Below are 23078 nucleotides of genomic sequence, written 5' to 3'. Positions count from 1 at the left end.
AGTCCGTTCTCGATTGTCGTCCGGAGTCGGACGCGGAACCTTTGGATATTAGTTGTTCACCCCGGGACGTTTTCACGAATGGACCGACTTGGCGGTTGTTGTAGCAACCGTGTTTTAGCGTGAATAGCAACAACGTGAACATCGTGTGTGTGGTCGTTAGTAGAAGAAGCGAATCGTTTGTTACACAAATGTTTATCTACGTTTAACTTGCGTTTAACTCCGACCAATGTTCTTTGTGTTCGTTCGGGATAAAGTTAGCTAGATATCGCACTGTGGCTAAGAGCTACTGTGCATAAGCCGAACAGGGGAAGTGGTGAGGCAGCGAGACTCTACTGCAGGAAACAGTGGGATGAGAATAATCTCTGCTTCGCTAGTTTCATGTTGTTTTGAGCATAGATATAGTTTTGAGTGTTAGCTGAGTAGCTAGTAGCCGTGTTAGCATGTCGGCTGTCAGCAGTCTCGTCCCTGCACGGTTTCTCACCATCATAGCTCATCTTGTCATCGTTATCACCATCTTCTGGTCACGGGTAAGTTAGAGAGACAGATTGTCACACATCCTAACCCTTTCTCCCAAGTTTAAATCATTAAATTAATGTTTTTCTTGCTCAATAGTTTGTGTGTTGTTTTTGTTTTTCAGGAAAACAATGTAAAGGCCTGTTTGCCTTTGGATTTCACGCAAGAGCAATATGAAATCGAAGACAGGAAGTAAGAACACGTTCGACTATTTCAACACACGGCAATAAAGTAAAAAAAACACAGCCTTCAGTATCTGTGAATCTGTTTCAGCTTGGTGGTGGCACTGGCCGTCACCCTCGGGCTCTTTGCCATCGAGCTGGCTGGATTCTTCTCAGGAGTTTCCATGTTCAACTGCAGCCAAGGACTCCTGTGTATCCTTTACTGTGTCGTAGTGGGTCACTCCTTCATTATTACTGATATATGATTGGGATCTAATTGATTCGGCAGAATGGAAACTAATATAAATCAACAGGGGAGCTCAACAATAATATATCTATCTGTCCATTCATTATCTGTATACCTGCTTTATTCCTTGAGGATGCAGGGCTGGAGCCAAATACCGGCTCCAATGGGCAAGAACAATAATATATATATTTGTCTAAATTTAGATTCCTTGTTATGTGAATGGTCCCAGGTCCTGCAAACGCAATGTCCCTAGTTTGATCCCACTATTATGGTTAGTAACAAATGCAAACAAACCAATACTAAACTCAGAATTACACACTTTAACTAAGTTCAGAGTCCAGGGCAGAAAAAAGGGACGAGACATGAAATTTGATCAGAACTTTACAATGAAAATGTCCTCCACATGAAATACGTGTCACTCTCAATATCTCTTGATGAGCCCTCATTATATGTCAAGGAATTTAAACAGATTTATAAGGGATATAAATAAGTCAGTCTAGTCTTCAGTTACAATTCCATGACTCAACCCTCTGTGTAATCGCCTGCAATAGCAACAGGAGTCCATGCCAGTGCCTCAGTGGCTCTGCTTTTCTTTCTTTTTGAGCAGTGGGGGTGTCAAATCTACTGGTGGATCCTTGCCATTTGCAGGTTAGTGTCACATGTACTTTATATTGTGTGTTTATTTCCCAAAAGTGTTTTTCCCTGACAGATACTTCACCCAGCTCTGGCAGTCCACTGCAGTGCATCTGTCTCCTTGTCTTTCTTTGTATTTGAGAAGTGGGAGTGCTGGACATATTGGGTTATTTTTGCTGTCTGCAGGTTGGTGTGTGTGCGTGTGTGTGCACACGAGTGAGTTGATAATTGCTTTTGTAAAAAGAGTAAAGTCAAACAGAGCAAGTATAAACAATTAATGCATTGTGCTGGAACTTTTCTGTTAATGTTTCTCCCACAACTTCTGTCTCTGTCTGTCTCCCTCTAGCGTGTTACCTGCGTTTGTGGAGATTCTTCTGTTTATAGCTGTTTTTGGTCTGAAGAAGAAACCACTATGAAAGACGATCCAGATGGGAAGTGCTATGAAATACAGTCCTAGTCTGTCTCAATGAGTCACAAGCAAAACCAAAAAACACCAGTATAATATACAAGCCACTCTATCTGCAACATTTGTGTTTTTTGAATGAAATAGATGCAGAGTGCTTATTTTTAAAATGTTTCAGTCATTAGTTTAGAAAGTCAGTTGTAGTTTTTTTGTAACTTTGGGGAGAAATGAATGCTTACTTGTAAATAATAATCAATCTCTTTGTTTGTCAAATTTCTATGTAAAATCTTAGACTGCTTTTTCCATTCCAAATAAACTTTGTACAAGTTGTTTCTTAAACTGTCTTTTGCTCTTCTCTCTCATCTCTTTTGATGCTCTACTCTATTTGTGTCTACCTTACACACTTTTTTCATGGTGCACATACAAACACTGTCTCTTTCAACCTTACTGACAGATCACTGCCACAACCATGGTCTTTATCCAGTGCCCATTCAAGCATGTGAATGGTGGGTTAGTTTACAGCCTTTTTAATAGTGGGAAAGTACAATATTCATAAGTTTAATTAAAGTTGAGTGTGCAGAAAAGCAAGACCAAGTGAATTAGGCCAAGATTTATACATTTATATATTCATAAAATATTAATAACAATTGTGGAAATGAGTAAAGATAGATTTAAAATATACAATACTCAATAACACCAGAATAAAAGATGATCAAATAAAGACCTAAGATGTAACTCACTTATTTACATCTTTCTTTTATTGCAATCTATTCCTTCACAGAAAATGGATATTGCAGTAGGGCCTATTTAAACTAGCACATTACTGATTATTTCTTTTTTAAACAAATAATCATACTTATTTGGAGAAATTGGCAGAAATGAAGATACAAAGCGAATCTCTCTTTCATAATGTTGAGCAAAGGCAATTCCTGTAAGAGGAAACCCACCAGACTGAATCATTCTTTCCGGGCCCAGGCCTCATCTCTCAATATTGATTTAAAACACAACACAGCCATGGTGAAACCTTTTTTGTATACAGTCTAGGGTCCGTGATCTGATAACGTCCCCGCCCACTGGTCCCACTTCAAATGTACACCGGGTAGTCGTCAGGTTTTCTTTAGTTCCCACCACCGGAGCGTTTTCTTGTCTCAACGACATTAGACTCCATTCTCCTCAGTTTCATTTGAAGGACTCTGATTCCACATCGACTCATGGGTATGTGTGGATTTATTTACTCACCGGTCCGGTGCATTTGCGAAGAGAGTTCGTATTTGCACAGAAGAGTTCAGATGTTAGCTTGCGGGTCTGCGATGAAGCTAACGAACGGAAGTGGGTCGCAGTATCTGCCTCTTCGCCTCAGTAATGTTCACTCAGTGTATCTGATATTAAACAGCAGCGAGTCATGTTGTGTTTTCCCTGTGTCTGTTTGTGTGTGGAGGGCTTTATAAACTTTATATTAGCTGGGGCCGGTAATGTTGGCTGTTAGCATGAAGCTAGCTGCTACACGTCGGACGGGTTTGAGTGTGAACACTGACGTGGCGCTTCATGCAGAGAGCTCAGCAGTTTACTAGTGTGAGAAATTAACTTTAGTTTAATGTTTAAAATTATAAATACATGCGTTGAAGAGATTTAAACTATAATTATGATGCCACGTTTAAGATTCTTCCCATAATCTGCTCTCACGATCCTTAAATCTGTTGCTGAAACCTGCTCCTTCAGGAAAAGGTGATTCATGTTAGTCTCCATTTAATGTGAAACTGGAATATTCATGTGTCTCCATCATTAAAGTTTCACACGAAGTTCCCAAACTGCAGTTGCATTACCTCCTCATACAGTCTTACTTATAAAACAGTTTATTAGGAACACTGATCTGAAATCAGTGCAGTTCAGCGTCAGACAACAGAACCTGCAGGAAACCCTTCACACGCTTCAATGTCCAGATTGTGTTGACGCTGTTTTACCGATGTGCTGATTCACCTGCGTGTGTACCGTGAAGGATGGAGTCTGTGCTGTTGTTGAACTGCCGTGTTGGCAGGTGTTCCACTCCAGGTGTCAGGTCAACAGCAGCACAAACCACATCCTGCAGGAGGATCACACAGAAGGGCCGGGAAGTAAAACAACACCACTGATCATCAGATTAAAAGTTTGATCAACAGCCACATAACAAGCTCAATGTGTAGTGTTGCTTATATATGTGTAAGCACAGTGAGGACGTTGAATACATTAGTGATCTACCTCAGATTGGTCAAATGTGTTTGTAATTCTCTGCTAAAAAATAAGTTTTAAAAACCCCATCTTTAACTCAGGAGCCAAATAATAATGTGACTGTTTCATCATGATTCCATTAGGGTTTATTGTAGGAATGTTGAACAAGGTGTGCCTAAGAAAAACAGACAAGAGAGTGCAAGTCTACTGGCCTGATATTTTCCCTGATGATGTCACTTCTCTGGGCTTTGCAGCGGCGAACACGGGCACCTCCCTCGTGCTGTCCAGCCTGCTGTCAGTGCTGGTGTTTGCCGGGATGCAGATGTTCAGTAAACAGCTGGGATCTACCGAGTGGCTCACCATCCTGGGAGGTTTCCTGGGCTCGGTCCTCTTCATCTGTTCCCTCACTGTATCCTTTTGGTGGCATTAAGGATTTGTATGAATTGCTTAAAATAGGTGTATGATATTGGTTATTTGGATGACACTGGAGCTTTCAAGAAAATACAAAAAGATTCAGATTGATTCAGTCTGTTACATAGATAGAAATATCCATATGTTCTTCTTTAACATTTTCTCCAGGCATTTAATAATCTGGAAAACCTGTTTTTCGGGAAAGGATTCCAAGCCAAGATTTTCCCAGAGAGTAAGTGATGACGTTAAACTCATGTTCTCAGCACACTGTGTTGTTTAGCCGGATAATAACCTGTGCAATTCACATTTGAGCATTTAACCATATCACAAACAGTGTGTGCTGTTTTTATCAGTGAACGGTTTTCTAATTCTGGTTCTACTCTTCATTCTCTCTCCTTCCAGTTCTGGTTTGCATGTGCCTGTCACTGTTTGCCTCAGGTTTGGTTCATCGTGTCTGTGTCACCACATGGTAAGTGACAATAACCTCTGTGGATCATAAATGCTTCTTTCAGTCGCTAAAAAAAGTCAGTAAAACCTCATTTTAAAATTGTGTTCCTGAGCTGTGTCCTGCCTTCTTTTTTTTCCAGCCTCATCTTCTCCCTCTTCGCCTTGTACTACATCAACAAAATATCATCCGCTCTTTACCAAGCAGCTGCTCCTGCCGTCCCTGTGGCAAAGGCTGCCAGCAAGGGCAAGAGGAAGAACTAAGGAACCTGTGGGACGGCCCTGGAAGTTCACCAATCAATATTGTCCAGATGCTGATGGACAGTGAAACACAACTGTGTATATTTTGTCAGAGTAATTTCTCCAATCCACTGCCCTCTTATAAAATCGGTTTATTTCAGTGAGTGCAAATTTGTAACCGTTACGACATAGTCTTTTCATAGATCTCAAATCTGGAATGTTCTTGGTATACTAAGGTGAATGAACAGCTATCTACATTCCATTGAAGACCTTTCCTCTGCACTGTGTTTACACTAGTTACAATGAGATTCATCAACCCATCCATGTTATTTGTATATGCGTCAGCCCATCAAGTGACTTTTTTTGTTTAATTCATTTTGTAATTAAACTTTTAAAAAGACATTTAATGTAATGTTCTTCTTTCAATCAGCGTCCAGTTTGAATATGTCAGGTTATTTGTTCAGCGAGGTGTGGTCGTGCCTCGGCTAATTAACAGGTGTTTAAGAAAAAGACAACTAGAGGACACACCTTCACCAAGGCCCCACATTCCCCTTAAAGTCAATCAAATAAATTCAAATGTTGAACTCTCGTAAATATCAGTCCTTTAGGCAGAGTTGACCATAACCTGCTTGGATCCCTCTCCCACAAACTGTGGTCTGAGCCTCCCTGATGATTTTTAGCATCCAACGCTGCTTCATGGTCCTGGGACATGATGACAAAATACTGACGTGCAGCACGAGCGTCTCACCTTGAGTAAAGAATATCCTGAGATGCATGACTGCGATGCACACTATGTTCTAATGCTCACATGCTCAGCATCTCTGAGCATGTGAACATGGATTTTGGTGAAGGTAAAGCCACTGTCTGCTTTGGACAGGCAGGTTATCCTGTCATGGTGACCCTCTCTGTGAGGTGGTAGAAGGTAACAGAAGACACTGGTGTGTCTGTATATATTTTTATATTTACTCCATCTTAAAGGACAAGCAGTGGACTAACTGTTAGAAAAGGATTCAAACCGTTGTAGAGATCTGGAGGGGCCGAAAGTCAAAGCTGAGGTGCCCTTGAGCAACCCCTCAAAGATAAATGAAGCCTTCTCAGCAGTTCCAGGCGAGTTGCTCTGGGGCCAACAGATCCGTGCTTGTTCTGGACAGCTTCCAGGTGTGGTTGTCTGTGTGAACAGGGCGTTCCGGACAGAGACAATGGAGTTTCCTTAGATAAATAAAAGCTGTGAGGAGGATATGAGTGTTTCCCTCATTTAAAGAGGTAAATCTGTTTTATGTGTATTGGGTGGATAATCACTTTTACAGACACTAACAAGCTGGGTTTGACTTAAGTTCTTCCGTCAGGCAAACTTTTACAAAGCTCGTCCCCCTCCGACACCAACGAGTGGGATATTTCTCAGCATTGTGTCATTTTCCTCTTCTGTTTATTGTTTGACTGTGATTCCTTTTGCTGTAACTTTCTGCGACAAACTACGAGAGGCAAGGCGCTTCGTACTTCTCTTTTCTTTCTCTGATTTCCTGTGGCACATGTTCTAGAATTAGGGCGGAGGTGTTAGACGCGCCTGTCACGGATATGACATCATCTTAGGAGAAGTCCGAGGGGGAAAAATATTTGAATTGATAGAAACTTTGTAACATGTGAAAGTTAAAGATTCATCTCAGTGTCTCAAGAGGTGAGAGCCCCTGTGCGTAAAAAACAGTGGATGGTGTTTGTACATGGCGTTTCCACATTGTTTGCTCTCTCTCTCTCTCTCTCTCTCTCTCTCTCTCTCTCTCTCTCTCTCTCTCTCTCTCTCTCTACCTCTTGTCTCTGTATATACCTCCCTCTCTCTCTCTCCCTCCCATCACCCTGGGCGTTGCCAGCAGACTATAAGTGCTTGGATAAACTTTCCCTGGAGCGTCTCTCTGAACTTCTACTCCCTGCCACTGCGGTCACGCGTCCTGGTAAGTTCATACAAACCATTTCAACAATTAAAAACTCTTCATCTGTTAGTGTGAGGAGTTTGAGGCTTGTTCAATAAATGCAGGAGCTGATTTTGATGTTTAATGTAAAACTGCATTTCTCTCGCCTCGTCTGACAAGTACCGACAGGTCCGCTGTTTGTTCTTCCGTTAAGTTATTTGCACTTTTACAGCCCATCGTCTTTTTTCCCCTTTTGAAGGTCCACTAAAAAAGGGTGAGTCTAAAGGAGAGGCAGCTGGGGAGGCAGAAAGGAATGATCTCACCCTACCGATAAGGATTTCACTGTGTGCCAGAAAACTATGTCTCATATTCAAAGAATGTGATTTGAGCGCCATGTAAAACCAACGTAACACTTACAAATTATTAACTCTTATTATAGCTTATTTCGTGCTGCTTGACTGCAGCTTAATGCTTCACATACATTAATAGAGCACAGTTATAAAAGTAATATGAAGGTTAATTCATACTCTAATGTATTAAGCAGGGCATGGCTGTGAAGAGACCTGAAGAGGGATGGGCACTCAAAGTTACAAACGGCCACTTGATGGAGCAAGATTTTAAAACCGCAAGAATAAACCAGTATCATTACATGTTGAAAAATAGAAACCTAGTATTCAAACAGAATGAGACATGAAGTCGTACGATAAATAAATAAATACTTAATAATACTTTTCCAACACCATTTCAGGATTTAAAAAATATTTACTTTCGTGAGCAATGGCAGCGACGAAGGGAGCAGCAGTGAACATTTTAATGATAACAGTTTAGACAATAATGGTGATAGTAGGTGAGCTTACACTGTCGCACTGAGCATCAAAGTGCACATCATGCACTTGAATGTAAACTGACCAACTGCAGCGAGTTCATTTTATTTATAGCTCGATTTTCATTCATTGTTAAATATCATCCGTTATCCTGAAATCCTACAAAATATGTTACGAAATTAAAGTTTATTTTCCGTGAAATAAATCTCCAGATTTGTCTTGTCTCCTTTCAGCACACATTTCCACAGCCATGACTAAATTAGAGGCCTCCATGGAGTCCATTATTAAGATCTTCCACGAATATTCCAGTGAAGACAAGGAGGGGAAGACCTTAAACAAGAAGGAGCTGAAAAAGCTGCTGGAGAATGAGTTACCCGGCTTCCTGAAAGTAAGAGCCTTCTGTATTCCATTAAATCTCTGGCCTCAGTACTGGTCAATGTGTTTAACTCACCACTCTGGGTTTAACTTTTCCCCCCAGAGAAATCCAAATGCAGTGGACAGCATCATCAAAGATTTGGACCAAAACAAAGACGATAAGATAAACTTTGAGGAATTCATCGGGTTCGTCGCCGGCCTCTCGAACGCCTGTGAGAAGTGTTACGAACTCTCTCAAAAGAAGCTCAAGCACTGAAAGGCAAATACTACGGGAACTATTGATGCAGAGTTTTCATAAATAAAACTACATTTGACAAGATTTCCCCTTCTGCTCGTGCATTTTGTACAAAATTCCTTTTTTCTTGTTCTTGCTCTTTGCCTCAAATTTCATGGACACCTGCATCCAGTTTAGTCAAGAGACGTTCTGCTACTGCCAGAGAAATGTCTCAGAGAGAATATTGATGAGTTCACATCTGATGCACATCATTCCACTCATAAATCCTGCCTAATAGTTCTGCAAAGACAGCAGTTTTATACAGTATGGGAATGGCTCAATATGGGAGTGGCCGGGATTAAATAGGTTTTTTTCTAAAGCCTGATTCTACTTATTACTGTTTCATAAGGGCCTTTATACCCCTGGGAATCAAGGGAGTTTTCATAATTACTCTCATTCTTTTCCATGTGTTTCTGATGATATTTGGTTTTCACCAACTGATCATAGAAATCTTGTTGTGATAAGAGGTCACTGAGATGAAGAGATACAACAGTGTCTGCATTCTAATGTACAACTCATTGTTTTCTCAGCATGTATATCCTCAATCAACCAGAGAAGTGCAGTTGTTGCTGCTGATGGTTAATATCAAGCTGAATTGAAAAGGTTTTATTTTGAAAAGCTGTGAACTTGAGTGTGAAGATTGTGTCAGTTACTTAACAGACCTCTGAAATAGCCGACATGCAGATGTATGAAGCAAAAAAACACAGATTCAGTAAACGATTAAAATGATATAAAAAACCATGAACATTAGTATTAAAAATTCAGTTTAGCCATAAAACCGCAGTTGCAGATAAACCAGGTAGGACGAACACAAGGTTTTCTAAAACGTAACAGAACATTGTGAACATGATCACAGTCAGATTTAAAACGCAGACTGTGTTTTTAACGCACATTGCCATGTACCAAAAGAAAAGAAAAAACACCTGTTGCAACTAAATTAATAACCAAAGACATAATGTAGGATAACAGAGAAAGATCAGTGATTCCAAGTTACAAATTTCACCACAGCTTAAACAGTCATGTGAGATGAAACTAAATCAATGACTTGAACAAGTTTTCATCTATTTGCATTGCTAATGTGTAGAACCTGTGGTTAATAACCGTAATGTTCATTTAAGGTAAACCTGCACCGAACAGTGGATATGGTCAAAGTACTGTTGCATCTGTGTTTTGTCCAGTTCTTTTACTGTTTCTTTGCATGAATTGTGCTTGATGCACGTTGTGTGTGTAGGTCCATCTATAAGTTTATGTTACTCAACTTTATCCTACATTAATTCTCTGACATTTTGTCATAGGGATAAACATATCTGCCCCAGAGAGGGGGCTCATGTGTTTTGTGTCCCTTTTTCTGGTAAATATTTCAAACCCCATAATTTGAAACTATTCAGACGACAGTTTTAGTACTTTGTTTAACAAAAGCCAGACTGGACTTTAAAAAATGTCTCTTCCCATCAAATAGAACAATAGCTGGTTCGAATGTGGAAGTGAAAGGAAGCTCCAAAAACTACAATTTATGAATTGGTCCTTTAAGCAAAGGGTTTGTGTAGTGTCTTAAATTCAACACTAGATGTCATGAGAATCTGTTGAGACAGTTCACTCGGCATTCTCCTCTTGTTCCCTCTCTTATTTCAAATTATTTATTTCCAGTAAATGTTGCAGGGTTTAATCAGGTAATTTTTTTTAATATAAGAACATTCTCTACAATTATTCAGCTGTATGAAGGTGATGCTGACCTCTTTCAAATAAATGAAATGTTTCCTCAAGAGTATTTGACAGAATTTGATTGTGTATTTTCTGAGCTGCTCTTTTCTCCCACAAGATTTATGGATATAATCACAAAATAGGTATCATTCTGATTATGACTAATGGAATAATCTGCCTTTCTTGTTACAACAAGGGACAGAAACCTGAAAGCCACACCCATAATTTTCACAGAAATGTAAACAATTGTCTTATTTCACATTTTTTATCATCCTGTATCGTATTGTCTCGAATCATATTATATCCTATTTAAACGTATCGTATTTTATCTTAACATAACTGATCTTATCTTATCATGTCATGAACAATTCTTCCATTCTCTGTGACTCACAGTTTTTGTATGTAGAACTTGTTTTACCACTTTTTCATTGTCGTCTCTTTTTGTATCTGGGCAGGCGTTGCCCCATCTTTTAAAACTCTGTTTTCTTAACACTATAAAGAACAAAATGTAAAGAAGGTGATTCAAAGCTATTTCTAATTGATATCCAATCAGTCTCCATGTTCATGATGACTTACCACTGCAGAGATAAAGAACAATCTCCAGCAGTGAGACTGTAACTCAAACCTCAGCCAGCAGAGTGTGGAGAGATGAACTTTTTGTTGTTTGAAACACCACACGATCCTCCGTCTCTACTTTCTCTGCCTCCCCTGCAAGGAGAATCTGATAGTGTTTGATAAGTGGAGGTAATATGGTCTAAGTAAAGCGAGGCCGGCCCTGGACACTTTGAACTGAGCTGTAAAACGGGACTTGGCAGGAGGCGAGAGAGGCGAGGAGAGCAGCGACATGAAAGTCTGCCTTTGTGCTTCTTTGGAACAGAGAGGTGGAAAATGGAGACTGTGTTACGTAACAGTCGAGCGTGATGAATGGAAGAGCCGAGCGTCAGAGTCAGACATGTTCAAACACAGTGGAAACGCTCATACTGCTGTAGTTTGACCTTTTCAGCAGACTTTTGACGGCTGCTGGTTTTATTAAGTTAAACTGTTAACTCAGTAGCTTAACTGTAAAGAATAGAAAAGTTAAATACTTTTCAGTGAGTACAAGATCAATCTAAGTTATAACATTCAAAAGCATAATCAGCTCTATTCAAAATAGCACAGAGAATTAACATGAGGAATAAGAAGTAACCTTTTAAACGGTTGCAAATAAAAAAATATATTTTTGAACCATCTAGTACCATTTCATATCTGTTAACATTATTTGCAATCGATAAGAGGCATGTTTTTGAATATTTACATGTGAAAGGCAAGACCTGATCAAAAAACAAGGGCAGGGTGGGACCATATGCTGTTTGTATATGAGTCATTGAGAAAAGCAAGGAATTCGCTTGTGGTAAAAGTATTCCCACAGAACTTTGGCAAACACACCAGAGCCACCCCAATTTGTTGTATATATATATATATATATATATATATATATCAATATGGAACAATAGCAAAAATGAGAACAAATGTACACACACACACACACACATCTCTGACTTTTTAGGTTGAATTGAAACCATACTCAAGCTTTCCTTTTACTTTATTGAAACAAAAATATTACTGCTAACACACATACATGAAATCTACATGTTAGGCAAACATGCAAACATAAACAGGGTCCTTCAGTGATGTTCTATTTTTATTTCACTGTGTGGCTCAGCTGTGAGAGTGAAGCGAGTGGTGCGGTTGGAGTGGGGTACATTACGCAGGCATGAATCACTGCTGGTGTTTGTGTAAGTGTGTGCGTGTGTGTGTGTTTGTGACTTTGTGTGTCTGGGCACGTGTGTGTGTGTGTGTGTGTGTGTGTGTGTGTGTGTGTGTGTGTGTGTGTGTGTGTGTCAGACGAGTGCCTTCTCTTTAAGAGGAGGCTTTCCCACTCGCTCTGACCACACTCTCATCTGGGACCAGTAGTGAGACAGACGTGATTTTTTTCTCTGCTTCTGGTGAACGAGGACTCTGAGGTGAGCACGGATGGAAACTGTGAATTGCTGGAGGAAGAGCAAACGATTCAATAGAACAGAGAGAATATTGTGTCGAAATGTTCTTTACTAAAGTTCTTCTACAGCTCTGAACAATTGTTATAGTGTTTATTTTGACTTTAACATCCTGTGTTTATGTCATTGTCTAAAATATATGTCTATAACTGACTTTATCAAGATATTTCATGAGGCTCGACAACGCAGTGCCCGGATAATCGTCTTCTTTCTTGTTCTCTGTTTCATTATTAGTGGTTTTAAGGTATTTTATTCTGCTTTTCCATTTTGTCACCTGTAAAATCTATTACCATCTTTCTCCTCAGCTGCAGATATGGCTCGTCTGGATCACGTCATCACAAACATTGTGGATATATTCCTGGAGTACGCTGAAGATGAGGGCAAGAAGCGCCAGTTAAACAAGGAGGAATTAAAGAAAGTGTTGCAGCAAGAAATACAAAGTCCCGAATTGAAAGTAAGTGATACAACACACTCAGGTTACATGATACACACAATTATCTATAATAAATATGCCTCTGTGCCTTATTCACAATATTGGGACATCTGGTTTTGTGCATTTCTTACTCATCATCTAACTGTAAGAATCCATTTTCAAGGGTACAATCAATGCAGATGATATTGAGGAAGCCATGCAGATGCTGGACAAAAACCATGACGGTGAGGTCAACTTCCGGGAGTTTTGTCGGTGTGTGTCGGACCTGGCCAAGTGCCACTACAACAAGAAGACAGGCAAGGGAGGCAAGAAAGGCAAGGGCAAAGAACAGGAACCTGAGCAAGAAGACTGAAGATTAACTCTTAAAATGTTGGAAGCTCTGTAACATATTAGAAATATACTATATATATATTTAGCATATACACAACTTAGATGTCATGTGTGATCCAGTCTTCAAGCTGCTATTGCTCTCAAGCTATTTTGCACGTTTAATAAAACTCAAGCCTGTTTCTTGTGTCTAAAAAATGCATGCAGCATGTGATGTTCACTTGTCTTTGAATAACCTGCTTCCATTCAATAAAAACTGAAAATAAACTTTCAAAAACGAATGAATTTGTCGGGGGCTTCCTCTGACGTTTGAATCAATCACTGCACGTCTCACAGGAGAGTATCTGGTGTTGTTGTTGTAAAGGAAACAAACACTGGCTCATGAAACATTCAGCAGACATCACTCACTGGGTTCTCCAGTGCACACGTCACCAGCAGTGCTTCATTATGGGAAATGTCTCATCTATAGTTGGCTGCATCGGTGGAGGAAGTATTCAAGCACTTTACATACAAAAAAATGGACAGAAATGTACTCAAGTCAAAGTAAAAGTACAACAATTGCTTTTTCTCAATTGATAAAAGTACTTGAAGTATTGAAAGTAAGGTTCTTGTCACTCTGACTGGATACATCCTCCTCTTGGTATGGATTGATTATTTTTATATAATAAACTGTGCGAACATGTAACACAGTGCATTTTAAAATTGTAGTATTAAGATGTACTACGAGTATAAGTGAAGAGAGTACCTGAAATAAATCTACTTAAGTAATTTCCAGATACATAACAAATGTACAGTAACAAAGTAAATGTAGTTCATAACAGCCCACCACTTCTGAGAGGGACTGTTCTCCGTGGGTTAGAACTGTGACTGATGTCTTTGTCTTCCATAAAAGTCATGTGTCTCGGTCTAGATTCTTCATCTCTTCATACATTTTTTATGTTAAATTAAAAACATAAATCCCAAATCATCAGAAACAATAATGTTAGATCTATTGTTTGGGAGCAGAGTGGACAAACAACTTACATGAAGCTCTCCTTTATATCATGTTGTATTCAATTTGACATCTTATACACTGGATTTATATCCACACCACAAAGTGTTAACCGCCTCACATTCCAGCCTGTGGAGCATAAAAACTTGCCTTTCTATTGGTTGTCATTTTGCCCTGCCTTCCTGACAGGAGTTTGTGATTGGTTGCGTGGCCTGTTGGGTGGAGCATCATTCAGTCAGTAATATAAACAAATGAAACAGTTATTAGTAATATGACTCTGTTAGGAAACAGTAAAGTCAGGACAGGTCGTGCAGGTTCACCGTTAACCTCATATAAGACGGGGCGAGCACATAAAGCTGAATATGACAATAATATTTAAGGCTGAAGATTGAATATATACACCTGCACCGCCTGTGTGTGTTTTCTGAGGGTTTAACTTGTGCATTTTTAAACAACAAAGAGTGACCTACTGCATGTTTCTGATGTAATGTCTGGAAGTTTCTTTGTATGAATGAAACCAAAGCACATTTATTAAATAAGGAAATGAAATGCCTTACATCATAACAAAGGTTTCTGTTATTCAATTAGTTTGTATCTCCTCTCACAAGAATTCAGTTGATTCTAAAGTTGTTTCAAAATGTTGCATCTGGAAGTTTTGAGCAGTCCTACACTGTCATGAAACTAGTTGGGTTAGAAATTAGGGAATGCTGTTTTTTCATCTCCAGTGGAGGGCTGTGGATTTGAATCCATTTTAAATTGTGCTCTCATCTCTTCTACTCCCTACAACGATTGTCTGCATATGATCTAATCGATGCAGTATCCCCCCTGACCGCCAGGTGGCGCAAGTGCATCAAAAATACTGCACTTCTTTAACATAAGTGAGCATCTGCAACCACTGGCCATCTACCCGTTGAGCACCTTTAGATAGTTAGTTAGCTTGGATTACTTTGATACATTTAATTTGATCGTTTAAAAGTATTTTGTTCAGCAAGAATTGTTGGCTCCTAAGATCCTGTACATATTGTGTGAAGCTATAACTTGTAGAAACAGGCATAAGCTTAATAAATTGAATTTCCTTTTCTTTTCCTGGTTGAAATGTGCTTCGATCTAATTCTGTATTGTTGAAGATATACCCTCAGGCAAACATTGCAGTCTTCTCTCGGCCTCCCGGCCTTGTACTAGAACAAGTCAGTTCTGTCAGTTAAACTCATAACATGTATGTAGGTAACACTTTTACAGGTGTGTGGTTTAGATCTAAATGAATGCCAAGTTCAGAGATGGGTGTGGTTCAACTCAAAACTGAGTACTCCTTTAATAACGTAGTAATCTGAATATGGCTTAGAACGTCAATGTGATTGACAGGCATTATAGCTGCTTTGATCCGATGGTCTCTGATATATTTAAATGTAGCTGCCCCTTCAGATGGACTGGAACGTGAGTGAGTGAACCAGTGAGGAGTGGAAGATAAATCACTTTGTCTCTCTTTCAGTATTTTTAAACATTTCCTTACTTTATCTTTGTAATTTTATCGATACCTTTGTTTACTTACTTTGGATGTTTCCTCATTGCAAATTTTTTAGATTTATGATTCTTGAGTTTCTGTAAATACAGTTTGCTACGTGTGTGTATTGGGTGGTTGGTGGTAGAGGTCAAACTGTATAGTTTCCCTTTGTGTTACAATTCTATGACAAGCGACCTATTTAAGTTGCAGTCATGAAAATGTACAGGCGTGTAGTTGAGTTCTAATTTAAAAACAAGTTCAAAGATGGGTGTGGTCTGTGATTTGATTCCTGATTGCTCACGTGATAATGTTGTTTATACTACTGAGTTGTCATTGGTCTGAACCCATGATGAAATATCTTATTTGTTTTATGGACAGTATCATGTTGCCAGATAGGTCATATGTTTGACCCAGCTAGACATAAAAATAAAGAGTTGTGATGACTAATACTTATCATGGAATTCTCATCCAGTCCCAACAAACCAGTTCACCAGTCCCTTCGTGCGACACTGTAATTATAGCACAAAGCAACTTGTAAAGCTGTTTGTACAGCGAGAAACCAGCTTCACAGTTGCTCTACTGCATCCCTCCCACCAAGTTTCATGGAAATCTGTACAGTTTGTTTTGTTAATCTTATGTAAAAAAACTGAGAGAGGTGGAAACGTTACCTCCTTGGAGCGGTATCAGTAAAGTGGCATGAGGATATCTTCACTGATCTCAGCCATGTTTGTTTCCTCCCACACACAGTGACACTGAATATGACTACGCATGTAGTGATTGTTATAAACAGACAAAGGAACAATCAACACATTCAATGTCATAGTTTAATTTTTTCTTATAGTGATGAACAATGAAAGTCACATCTATAGCCTCCGTGTCACATTTGCCACCGGTCTTCTCTCTTCTTGTTGTAGCCGCATTTTGCCATGCAGCTCGCACACTTGAGAAACTCCTCGAAGTTGATGTGTCCTTTACACTTCCCTCCCTGGCCCTTGTCACATACTTCCGCCATTTTAGCCTAGAGATCACGTGATAAGATCAAACATTCAAAAGTGTATTCAGCTTTATTCAAAATAGCACAGAGAATTAACTTGAGGAATAAGAAGTAACTTTTTAAACTGTTACAAATAAAAAAACAACTCCCTTCGAAAATATTTTTGAACCATCTAGTACCATTTCATATATGTTAACATTATGTGCAATTGATTAGAGGCATGTTTTTGAAAATATACATGTGAAAGGTAAGACCTGAACCATGTGTTGTTGGTATGAGCTATGAGTCATTGAGAAAAGCAAGGAATTCCCTTGTGGTAAACGTATTTACATTCCCACAGAACTTTGGCGACAGAAGGGAACAGGTTTTTCAGTCATGTTAAGTATAATGTACAGTTTGCTGTGGGATGGTAGTTATACAACAGCAGGTCTGTATTAACCATTTAAAGCACATTGCACTACAAGTCTCATTCACCCACACTTTCATACAGGGCTTCACACACCACTAATACGCTGTCAGCACAGACGTCTGAGGCAATTTAGGATTTAATATCTTCTCCATGGACAACTCAGAACTCTAGTAGCCAGGAGATCAAACCACCGACCCCAAGATTAGTGGACAAAATTATTAGAACACCTTTAGGATCTGACAAAATTGAGCTTTTTTTTGCCTCCAAAACATGATTTAATTACATAATGTTCATGATGAAACATGCAGATGGTCTCTCTGAGCACAAACAATTAACAGATGAAGTGAGTCCTAATGTTTTTATTCACTTTTAATTTTGATATTTGGTATGTCCACCTTTTGCAGCAATTACAGCAGCACATCTATCTGGCATAGTGTCAATATATTTCCTGAGAACTTCAACACTAATTTTATCCCTTGCCTTCTGCAACTCAAGCCAAAGGCTTTCCTTTGAATGTACAATAGATCTGTCCAGTTTATTTCCCAACTCGCCCCAAATTTGCTCGATGGGGTTCAGGTCCGGACTTTGAGCCTGTTGCTCACTCGTTAGCTCCCTCTTCACCTTAGCCATTCAAAGAGCAACATGTGCTTCAAGACTACTTCTAGAGGCTTCGAATTTATACCAATTGTTGATGTGGCCTCTGTGACAAAACCCTGGTGTTACCAATCACTTAATGAGAAGGATAGGCTCTTGCATCACCAGCAATTTAACCACGATCACACCTGACAATGATTACACAAGTAATTTGTCTTCTTCTGTGAAGGAACATGATTGTGTGACATTGACAGTGAAATAGGCCTAGCTTGTTTTTTGTAAGGAAAATGACCTAAATCTCATGATGATAGCTCTATTCTATGGTTTATAGAGCATAATTGATGACTTTATAGATATTTCATTCGTTTAATGGGTATTTTAATGGCCAATTCAACAAAAACAACTGAAACCTCTTAAATATGTCAAGTGTTCTAATTATTTTGGCCACCACTGTATATATAAATATCAATATGGAACAACAGCAAAACTGTAATGCAAATGCACACACACACACACACACACATCTCAGAATCAGCAAACGATTCCAATGAAATAAAAGCCATGAACAGTAGTATTAAAAATTCAGTTTAACTTTATGAAAACATGGACTATAATATCGTAGTTGCAGATAAACCAGGTAGGATGAACACAAGGTTCTCTAAAATGTAACAGTACATTGTTAACATGATCAAAGTCAAGTAGACTGTGTTTTTAATGCACATTTCCATGTACCAAAAGAAAATAAAACGCCTGTTGCAACTTAACCAATAACCAAAGATAAAGATACAACATAATGCTGTAGTTTGACTTTTTCTGCAGACTTTTGACGGCTGCTGGTTTTATCAAGTTCAACTGTTAACTCAGTAGCTTCACTGTAAAGAATGGACCAGCTAAATACTCAATTTGTTTTCAGTGAGAAAAAGATCAATCTAAGTTACAAACATTCAAAAGTGTATTCACCTTTATTCAAAATAGCACAGAGAATTAACATGAGGAATAAGAAGTAACTTTTTTAAATGGTTAAAAATGAAAAAACAACTTTCTTCGGAAATATTTTGAACCATCTAGTACCATTTCATATCTTTTATGGTTATGTTATTCATGTTTTTGAACATATACATGTGAAAGGTAAGACCTGAACCATATGTTGTTGGCATGAGCTATGAGTCATTGAGAAAAGCAAGGAATTCCCTTTTGGTAAAAGTATTTACATTCCCACAGAACTTTGGCGACAGAAGGGAACAGGTTTTTTCAATTATGTTAAGTGTGATGTACATTTTGCCGCGGGATAGTAGATAAAAAACCTGTTCATGACTGAAAGACCTGTTCCCTATATATATATATACACTCCTGATCAAAATCTTAAGACCAGTTAAAAAATTGCATGAATTTGCATTTTGCACTGTTGGATCTTAGGAAGGTTCTAAGTAGAGCTTCAAAATGCAAAAAGAAGAAATGGGAACAAGAGACCAAAAGTTGTGAGCAGGCAATTTATTGAAAACAACAATTTAACTCAAATAGGCTGTTCATCAGCTGATCAAAAGTTTAAGACCACAGCCTTTAAAAGCCAAAATCTGTGCAAAAATTTGGATTCCATGTCATTTCCTGTCAAGTAATCACACTGTGAAGATCTCTTGATGGCAAAGGCAAAAAAGCTCACAGTCTTTGAACGTGGTAGGATTGTTGAACTGCATAAACAAGGCCTCTCACAACGTGCCATCGCTGCTGAGGTTGGACGCAGTAAGACAGTCATTTTGCATTTCTTAAAAGATCCTCAGGGTTATGGAACAAAAAAATCAAGTGGTAGACCCAAAAAAATCTCACCGGCGCTGAGCCGGAGGATCCGAATGGCTGTCCGTCAAGACACGGGACGATCCTCGTCCCTAATTAAGGCCATTACTGGTGCTGACTGCAGCCCAATAACCATCAGACGGCATCTGCGAAGGAAGGGCTTCAAAAACAAGAAACGTCTTCAAAGGCCTCGTCTCCTTCAACGCCACAAAATTGCCCGTTTAGACTTTGCAAGGGAGCACCAAACATGGGACATTCAAAGGTGGAAGAAAGTTTTATTCTCTGACGAGAACAAATTTAACCTTGATGGTCCTGATGGCTTCCAACGTTACTGGCATGACAAGGAGATGCCACCTGAGATGTTTTCTACGCGGCACAGTGGAGGGGGCGCCATCATGATCTGCGGTGCTTTTTCCTTCAATGGAACAATGGAGCTCAAGGTTGTGCAGGGGCGTCAAACAGCAGCTAGCTATGTGGAGATTTTGCAGCGGGCATCCCTCATGACTGAGGGCCCTCGTCTGTGTGGTAATGACTGGGTTTTTCAGCAGGACAACGCTCCAATTCACAATGCCCGTCTGACCAAGACTTTTTTCCAGGAGAATAACATCACTCTTTTGGACCATCCTGCGTGTTCCCCTGATCTTAATCCAATTGAGAGCATTTGGGGATGGATGGCAAGGGAAGTTTACAAAAATGACTTCAGTTCCAGACAGTGGATGCCCTTCGTGAAGCCATCTTCACCACTTGGCGCAACATTCGCACTAGCCTTTTGGAAACACTTGCATCAAGCATGCCAAAACGAATTTTTGAAGTGATCAACAATAATGGTGGAGCTACTCATTACTGAGTCAGTTTTTGACACTTTAATTTCTGTTTTAGGAGGGTTTTTTTTTTTTTTAGCTGTGGTCTTAAACTTTTGATCAGCTGATGAACAGCCTACTTCAGTTAAATTGTTGTTTTCAATAAATTGCCTGCTCACAACTTTTGGGCTCTTGTTCCCATTTCTTCTTTTTGCATTTTGAAACTCTACTTAGAACCTTCCTAAGATTCAACAGTGCAAAATGCAAATTCATGCAATTTTTTAACTGGTCTTAAGATTTTGATCAGGAGTGTATATAAATATGGAACAATAGCAAATCTGTAGTGCAAATGCACACACACACATCTCTGACTTATTAGGCTGAATTGAAACCACACTCAAGCTTTCCAATTTACTTTATTAAAATAAAAAACTGTGGAGCGAGTGGTGCGGGTGGAGTAGGGTATACATTACGCAGGCATGAATCACTGCTGGTGGTTGTGTAAGTGTGTCTGTGTGTGTGTGTGTGTGTGTGTGTGTGTGTGTTTGTGACTTTGTGTGTCTGGGCAGGTGTGTGAGTGTGTGTGTGTGTGAGACGAGTGCCTTCTCTTTAAGAGGAGGCTTTCCCACTCGCTCTGACCACACTCTCATCTGGGACCAGTAGTGAGACAGACGTGATTTTTTCTCTGCTTCTGGTGAACGAGGACTCTGAGGTGAGCACGGATGGAAACTGTGAATTGCTGGAGGAAGAGCAAACGATTCAATAGAACAGAGAGAATATTGTGTAGAAATGTTCTTTACTAAAGTTCTTCTACAGCTCTGAACATTTGTTATAGAGTTTATTTTGACTTTAACATCCTGTGTTTATGTCATTGTCTAAAATATATGTCTATAACTGACTTTATCAAGAGATTTCATGAGGCTCGACAACACAGTGCCCGGATAATCGTCTTCTATCTTGTTCTCTGTTGCATTACTAGTGGTTTTAAGGTATTTTATTCTGCTTTTCCATTGATTCACCTTTAAAATCAATTACAATCTTTCCCCTCAGCTGCAGATATGGCTCGTCTGGATCACGTCATCACAAACATTGTGGATATATTTCAGGAGTATGCCAAAGATGAGGGCAAGAAGAACAAGTTAAACAAGGAGGAATTAAAGAAAGTGTTGCAGCAAGAAATACAAAGTCCCGAGTTGAAAGTAAGTGATGCAACACACTCAGGTTACATGATACACACAATTATCCATAATAAATATGCCTCTGCGGATTATTTATTATATTCTGACATCTGGTTTTGTGCATTTCCTACTCATCATCTAACTGTAAGAATCCATTTTCAAGGGTACAATCAATGCAGATGATATTGAGGAATCCATGCAGATGCTGGACAAAAACCATGACGGTGAGGTCAACTTCCGGGAGTTTTGTCGGTGTGTGTCGTACCTGGCCAAGTGCCACTACAAAAAGAAGACAGGCAAGGAAGGCAAGGGAGGCAAGGGAGGCAAGAAAGGCAAGGGCAAAGAACAGGAACCTGAGCAAGAAGACTGAAGATTCACTCCTACAATGATGGAAGCTCTGTAACATATTAGAAATATTCTATATATATATTTGGCATATAAACAACTTAGATGTCATGTGTGACCCAGTCTTCCAGATGCTATTGCTTTCAAGCTATTTTGCACGTTTAATAAAACTCAAGCTTGTTTCTTATGTCTAAAAAGTGCATGCAACGTGTGATGTTCACTTGTCTTACGTACAAAACGAAAATAAACTTGAAAACTAATGAATTTGTCGGGGGCTTCCTCTGTCGTTTGAATCAATCACTGCACGTCTCACTGGAGAGTATCTGGTGTTGTTGTTGTGAAAGGAAATAAACATACATTCTCCTCTTGGTATGGATTGATTACTTTTATATAAAAAACTGTGTGAACATGTTACTCAGTCCATTTTCAAAATGCAGTATTAAGATGTACTATTTGCTGAGACATGTACTTGGAGTATAATTCAATCAATCAAATTTATTGAAATCAAGAGAGTACCTGAAATAAATCTACTTAAGTAAATACCAGATACATAAAAAATGTACAGTAACAAAGTAAATGTAGTTCATAACAGCCCACCACTGCTGAGAAGGACTGTTCTCCGTGGGTTAGAACTGTGACTGATGTCTTTGTCTTCCATAAAAGTCATGTGTCTCGGTCTAGATTCTTCATCTCTTCATCAATTTTTATGTTAAATTAAAAACAAAAATTCCAAATCATCAGAAACAATAATGTTAGAGCTATTGTTTGGGAGCAGAGTGGACAAACAACTTAAATCAAGCTGTCCTTAATATCAAGTTGTATTCAATTTGACATCTTATACACTGGATTTATATCCACACCACAAAGTGTTAACCGGCGCACAGTCCAGAAAAAGGTGCCTTTCTATTGGTTGTCATTTCGCCCTGCCTTCCTGACAGGAGTTTTTGATTGCGCACATCCTGGCAGAAGCCCATTGCGCACTTCCTGCAGAAGCCCATTGTGCACATCCTGCGCAGAAGCTAACTGCGCACATTCTGCGCAGAAGCCTATTGCGCACTTCCTGCAGAAGCCCATTGCGCACATCCTGCGCAGAACCGGACTGCGCACATCCGCAGGAATTGCGCGCTTTTTAAAAAATTTAATTTTAAATAAAATGTTATCCTGTTTTTATATTTAATTAATTTAAATTTACATAGTGTAAGGTATTTTGCAATTAATAGGAGAAATCCTTCCAATTTTAAGAGTTCAGTATATTGCCAGCTTTAAGATGTGAAAGATTAGGGTCTGAACCCGGGTCCTTCTTGTTGGAAGGCGAACACTCTACTGAGTAGGCCACACTGCCTG

The 23078-nt window shown here is 39.2% G+C and overlaps 4 protein-coding genes across 5 annotated transcripts; all 4 read left to right on the top strand.

The window, feature by feature from the left end:
* Positions 1-41: 41 nt before the first annotated feature.
* On the top strand, positions 42-2296 carry tmem107l (transmembrane protein 107 like). Of its 2 annotated transcripts, none has more exons than XM_053432628.1 (5): positions 42-527; positions 638-705; positions 787-887; positions 1644-1740; positions 1901-2296. In XM_053432628.1, the coding sequence occupies exons 1-5, from the start codon at positions 441-443 to the stop codon at positions 1968-1970; spliced, it is 423 nt and encodes a 140-aa protein (XP_053288603.1). In that variant the 5' UTR covers positions 42-440; the 3' UTR covers positions 1971-2296. The 2 variants fall into 2 exon arrangements, with proteins under 2 accessions (XP_053288603.1, XP_053288604.1); XM_053432629.1 differs by lacking the exon at positions 1644-1740 and adding an exon at positions 1473-1569.
* A 715-nt stretch (positions 2297-3011) lies between these two features.
* krtcap2 (keratinocyte associated protein 2) lies at positions 3012-5659 on the top strand. Its single transcript, XM_053432477.1, has 5 exons — positions 3012-3172; positions 4417-4571; positions 4742-4805; positions 4976-5042; positions 5161-5659. Exons 1-5 carry the CDS (start codon positions 3169-3171, stop codon positions 5279-5281), a joined length of 411 nt encoding a protein of 136 aa, XP_053288452.1. The 5' UTR covers positions 3012-3168; the 3' UTR covers positions 5282-5659.
* A 1410-nt stretch (positions 5660-7069) lies between these two features.
* LOC128449259 (hornerin) lies at positions 7070-13412 on the top strand. The gene is made up of 6 exons (XM_053432330.1): positions 7070-7203; positions 7421-7435; positions 8219-8373; positions 8464-8614; positions 12677-12825; positions 12968-13412. Exons 3-6 carry the CDS (start codon positions 8236-8238, stop codon positions 13154-13156), a joined length of 627 nt encoding a protein of 208 aa, XP_053288305.1. The 5' UTR covers positions 7070-7203; positions 7421-7435; positions 8219-8235; the 3' UTR covers positions 13157-13412.
* A 7374-nt stretch (positions 13413-20786) lies between these two features.
* LOC128449852 (protein S100-G) lies at positions 20787-21994 on the top strand. The gene is made up of 3 exons (XM_053433186.1): positions 20787-20923; positions 21262-21410; positions 21553-21994. The coding sequence occupies exons 2-3, from the start codon at positions 21270-21272 to the stop codon at positions 21757-21759; spliced, it is 348 nt and encodes a 115-aa protein (XP_053289161.1). The 5' UTR covers positions 20787-20923; positions 21262-21269; the 3' UTR covers positions 21760-21994.
* Positions 21995-23078: the final 1084 nt, after the last annotated feature.

Source organism: Pleuronectes platessa, chromosome 10, assembly GCF_947347685.1.
Source record: "Pleuronectes platessa chromosome 10, fPlePla1.1, whole genome shotgun sequence".
NCBI lineage: Eukaryota > Metazoa > Chordata > Actinopteri > Pleuronectiformes > Pleuronectidae > Pleuronectes > Pleuronectes platessa.
The sequence above is the reverse complement of the archived record's forward strand: the minus strand, read 5'-3'. Positions and strand labels throughout refer to the sequence as shown.

Coding starts and splice junctions, on each gene's coding strand:
- tmem107l (XM_053432628.1), top strand. CDS start 441: ATGTCGGCTGTCAGCAGTCTCGTCCCTGCACGGTTTCTCACCATCATA. Junction 706..786: donor TATGAAATCGAAGACAGGAA/GTAAGAACACGT, acceptor AATCTGTTTCAG/CTTGGTGGTGGCACTGGCCG. Junction 1,741..1,900: donor GTTATTTTTGCTGTCTGCAG/GTTGGTGTGTGT, acceptor GTCTCCCTCTAG/CGTGTTACCTGCGTTTGTGG.
- krtcap2 (XM_053432477.1), top strand. Junction 4,806..4,975: donor AGCCAAGATTTTCCCAGAGA/GTAAGTGATGAC, acceptor CTCTCCTTCCAG/TTCTGGTTTGCATGTGCCTG. Junction 5,043..5,160: donor CGTGTCTGTGTCACCACATG/GTAAGTGACAAT, acceptor TTTTTTTTCCAG/CCTCATCTTCTCCCTCTTCG.
- LOC128449259 (XM_053432330.1), top strand. CDS start 8,236: ATGACTAAATTAGAGGCCTCCATGGAGTCCATTATTAAGATCTTCCAC. Junction 8,615..12,676: donor TCAAAAGAAGCTCAAGCACT/GAAAGGCAAATA, acceptor CTTTCTCCTCAG/CTGCAGATATGGCTCGTCTG. Junction 12,826..12,967: donor TACAAAGTCCCGAATTGAAA/GTAAGTGATACA, acceptor TCCATTTTCAAG/GGTACAATCAATGCAGATGA.
- LOC128449852 (XM_053433186.1), top strand. CDS start 21,270: ATGGCTCGTCTGGATCACGTCATCACAAACATTGTGGATATATTTCAG. Junction 21,411..21,552: donor TACAAAGTCCCGAGTTGAAA/GTAAGTGATGCA, acceptor TCCATTTTCAAG/GGTACAATCAATGCAGATGA.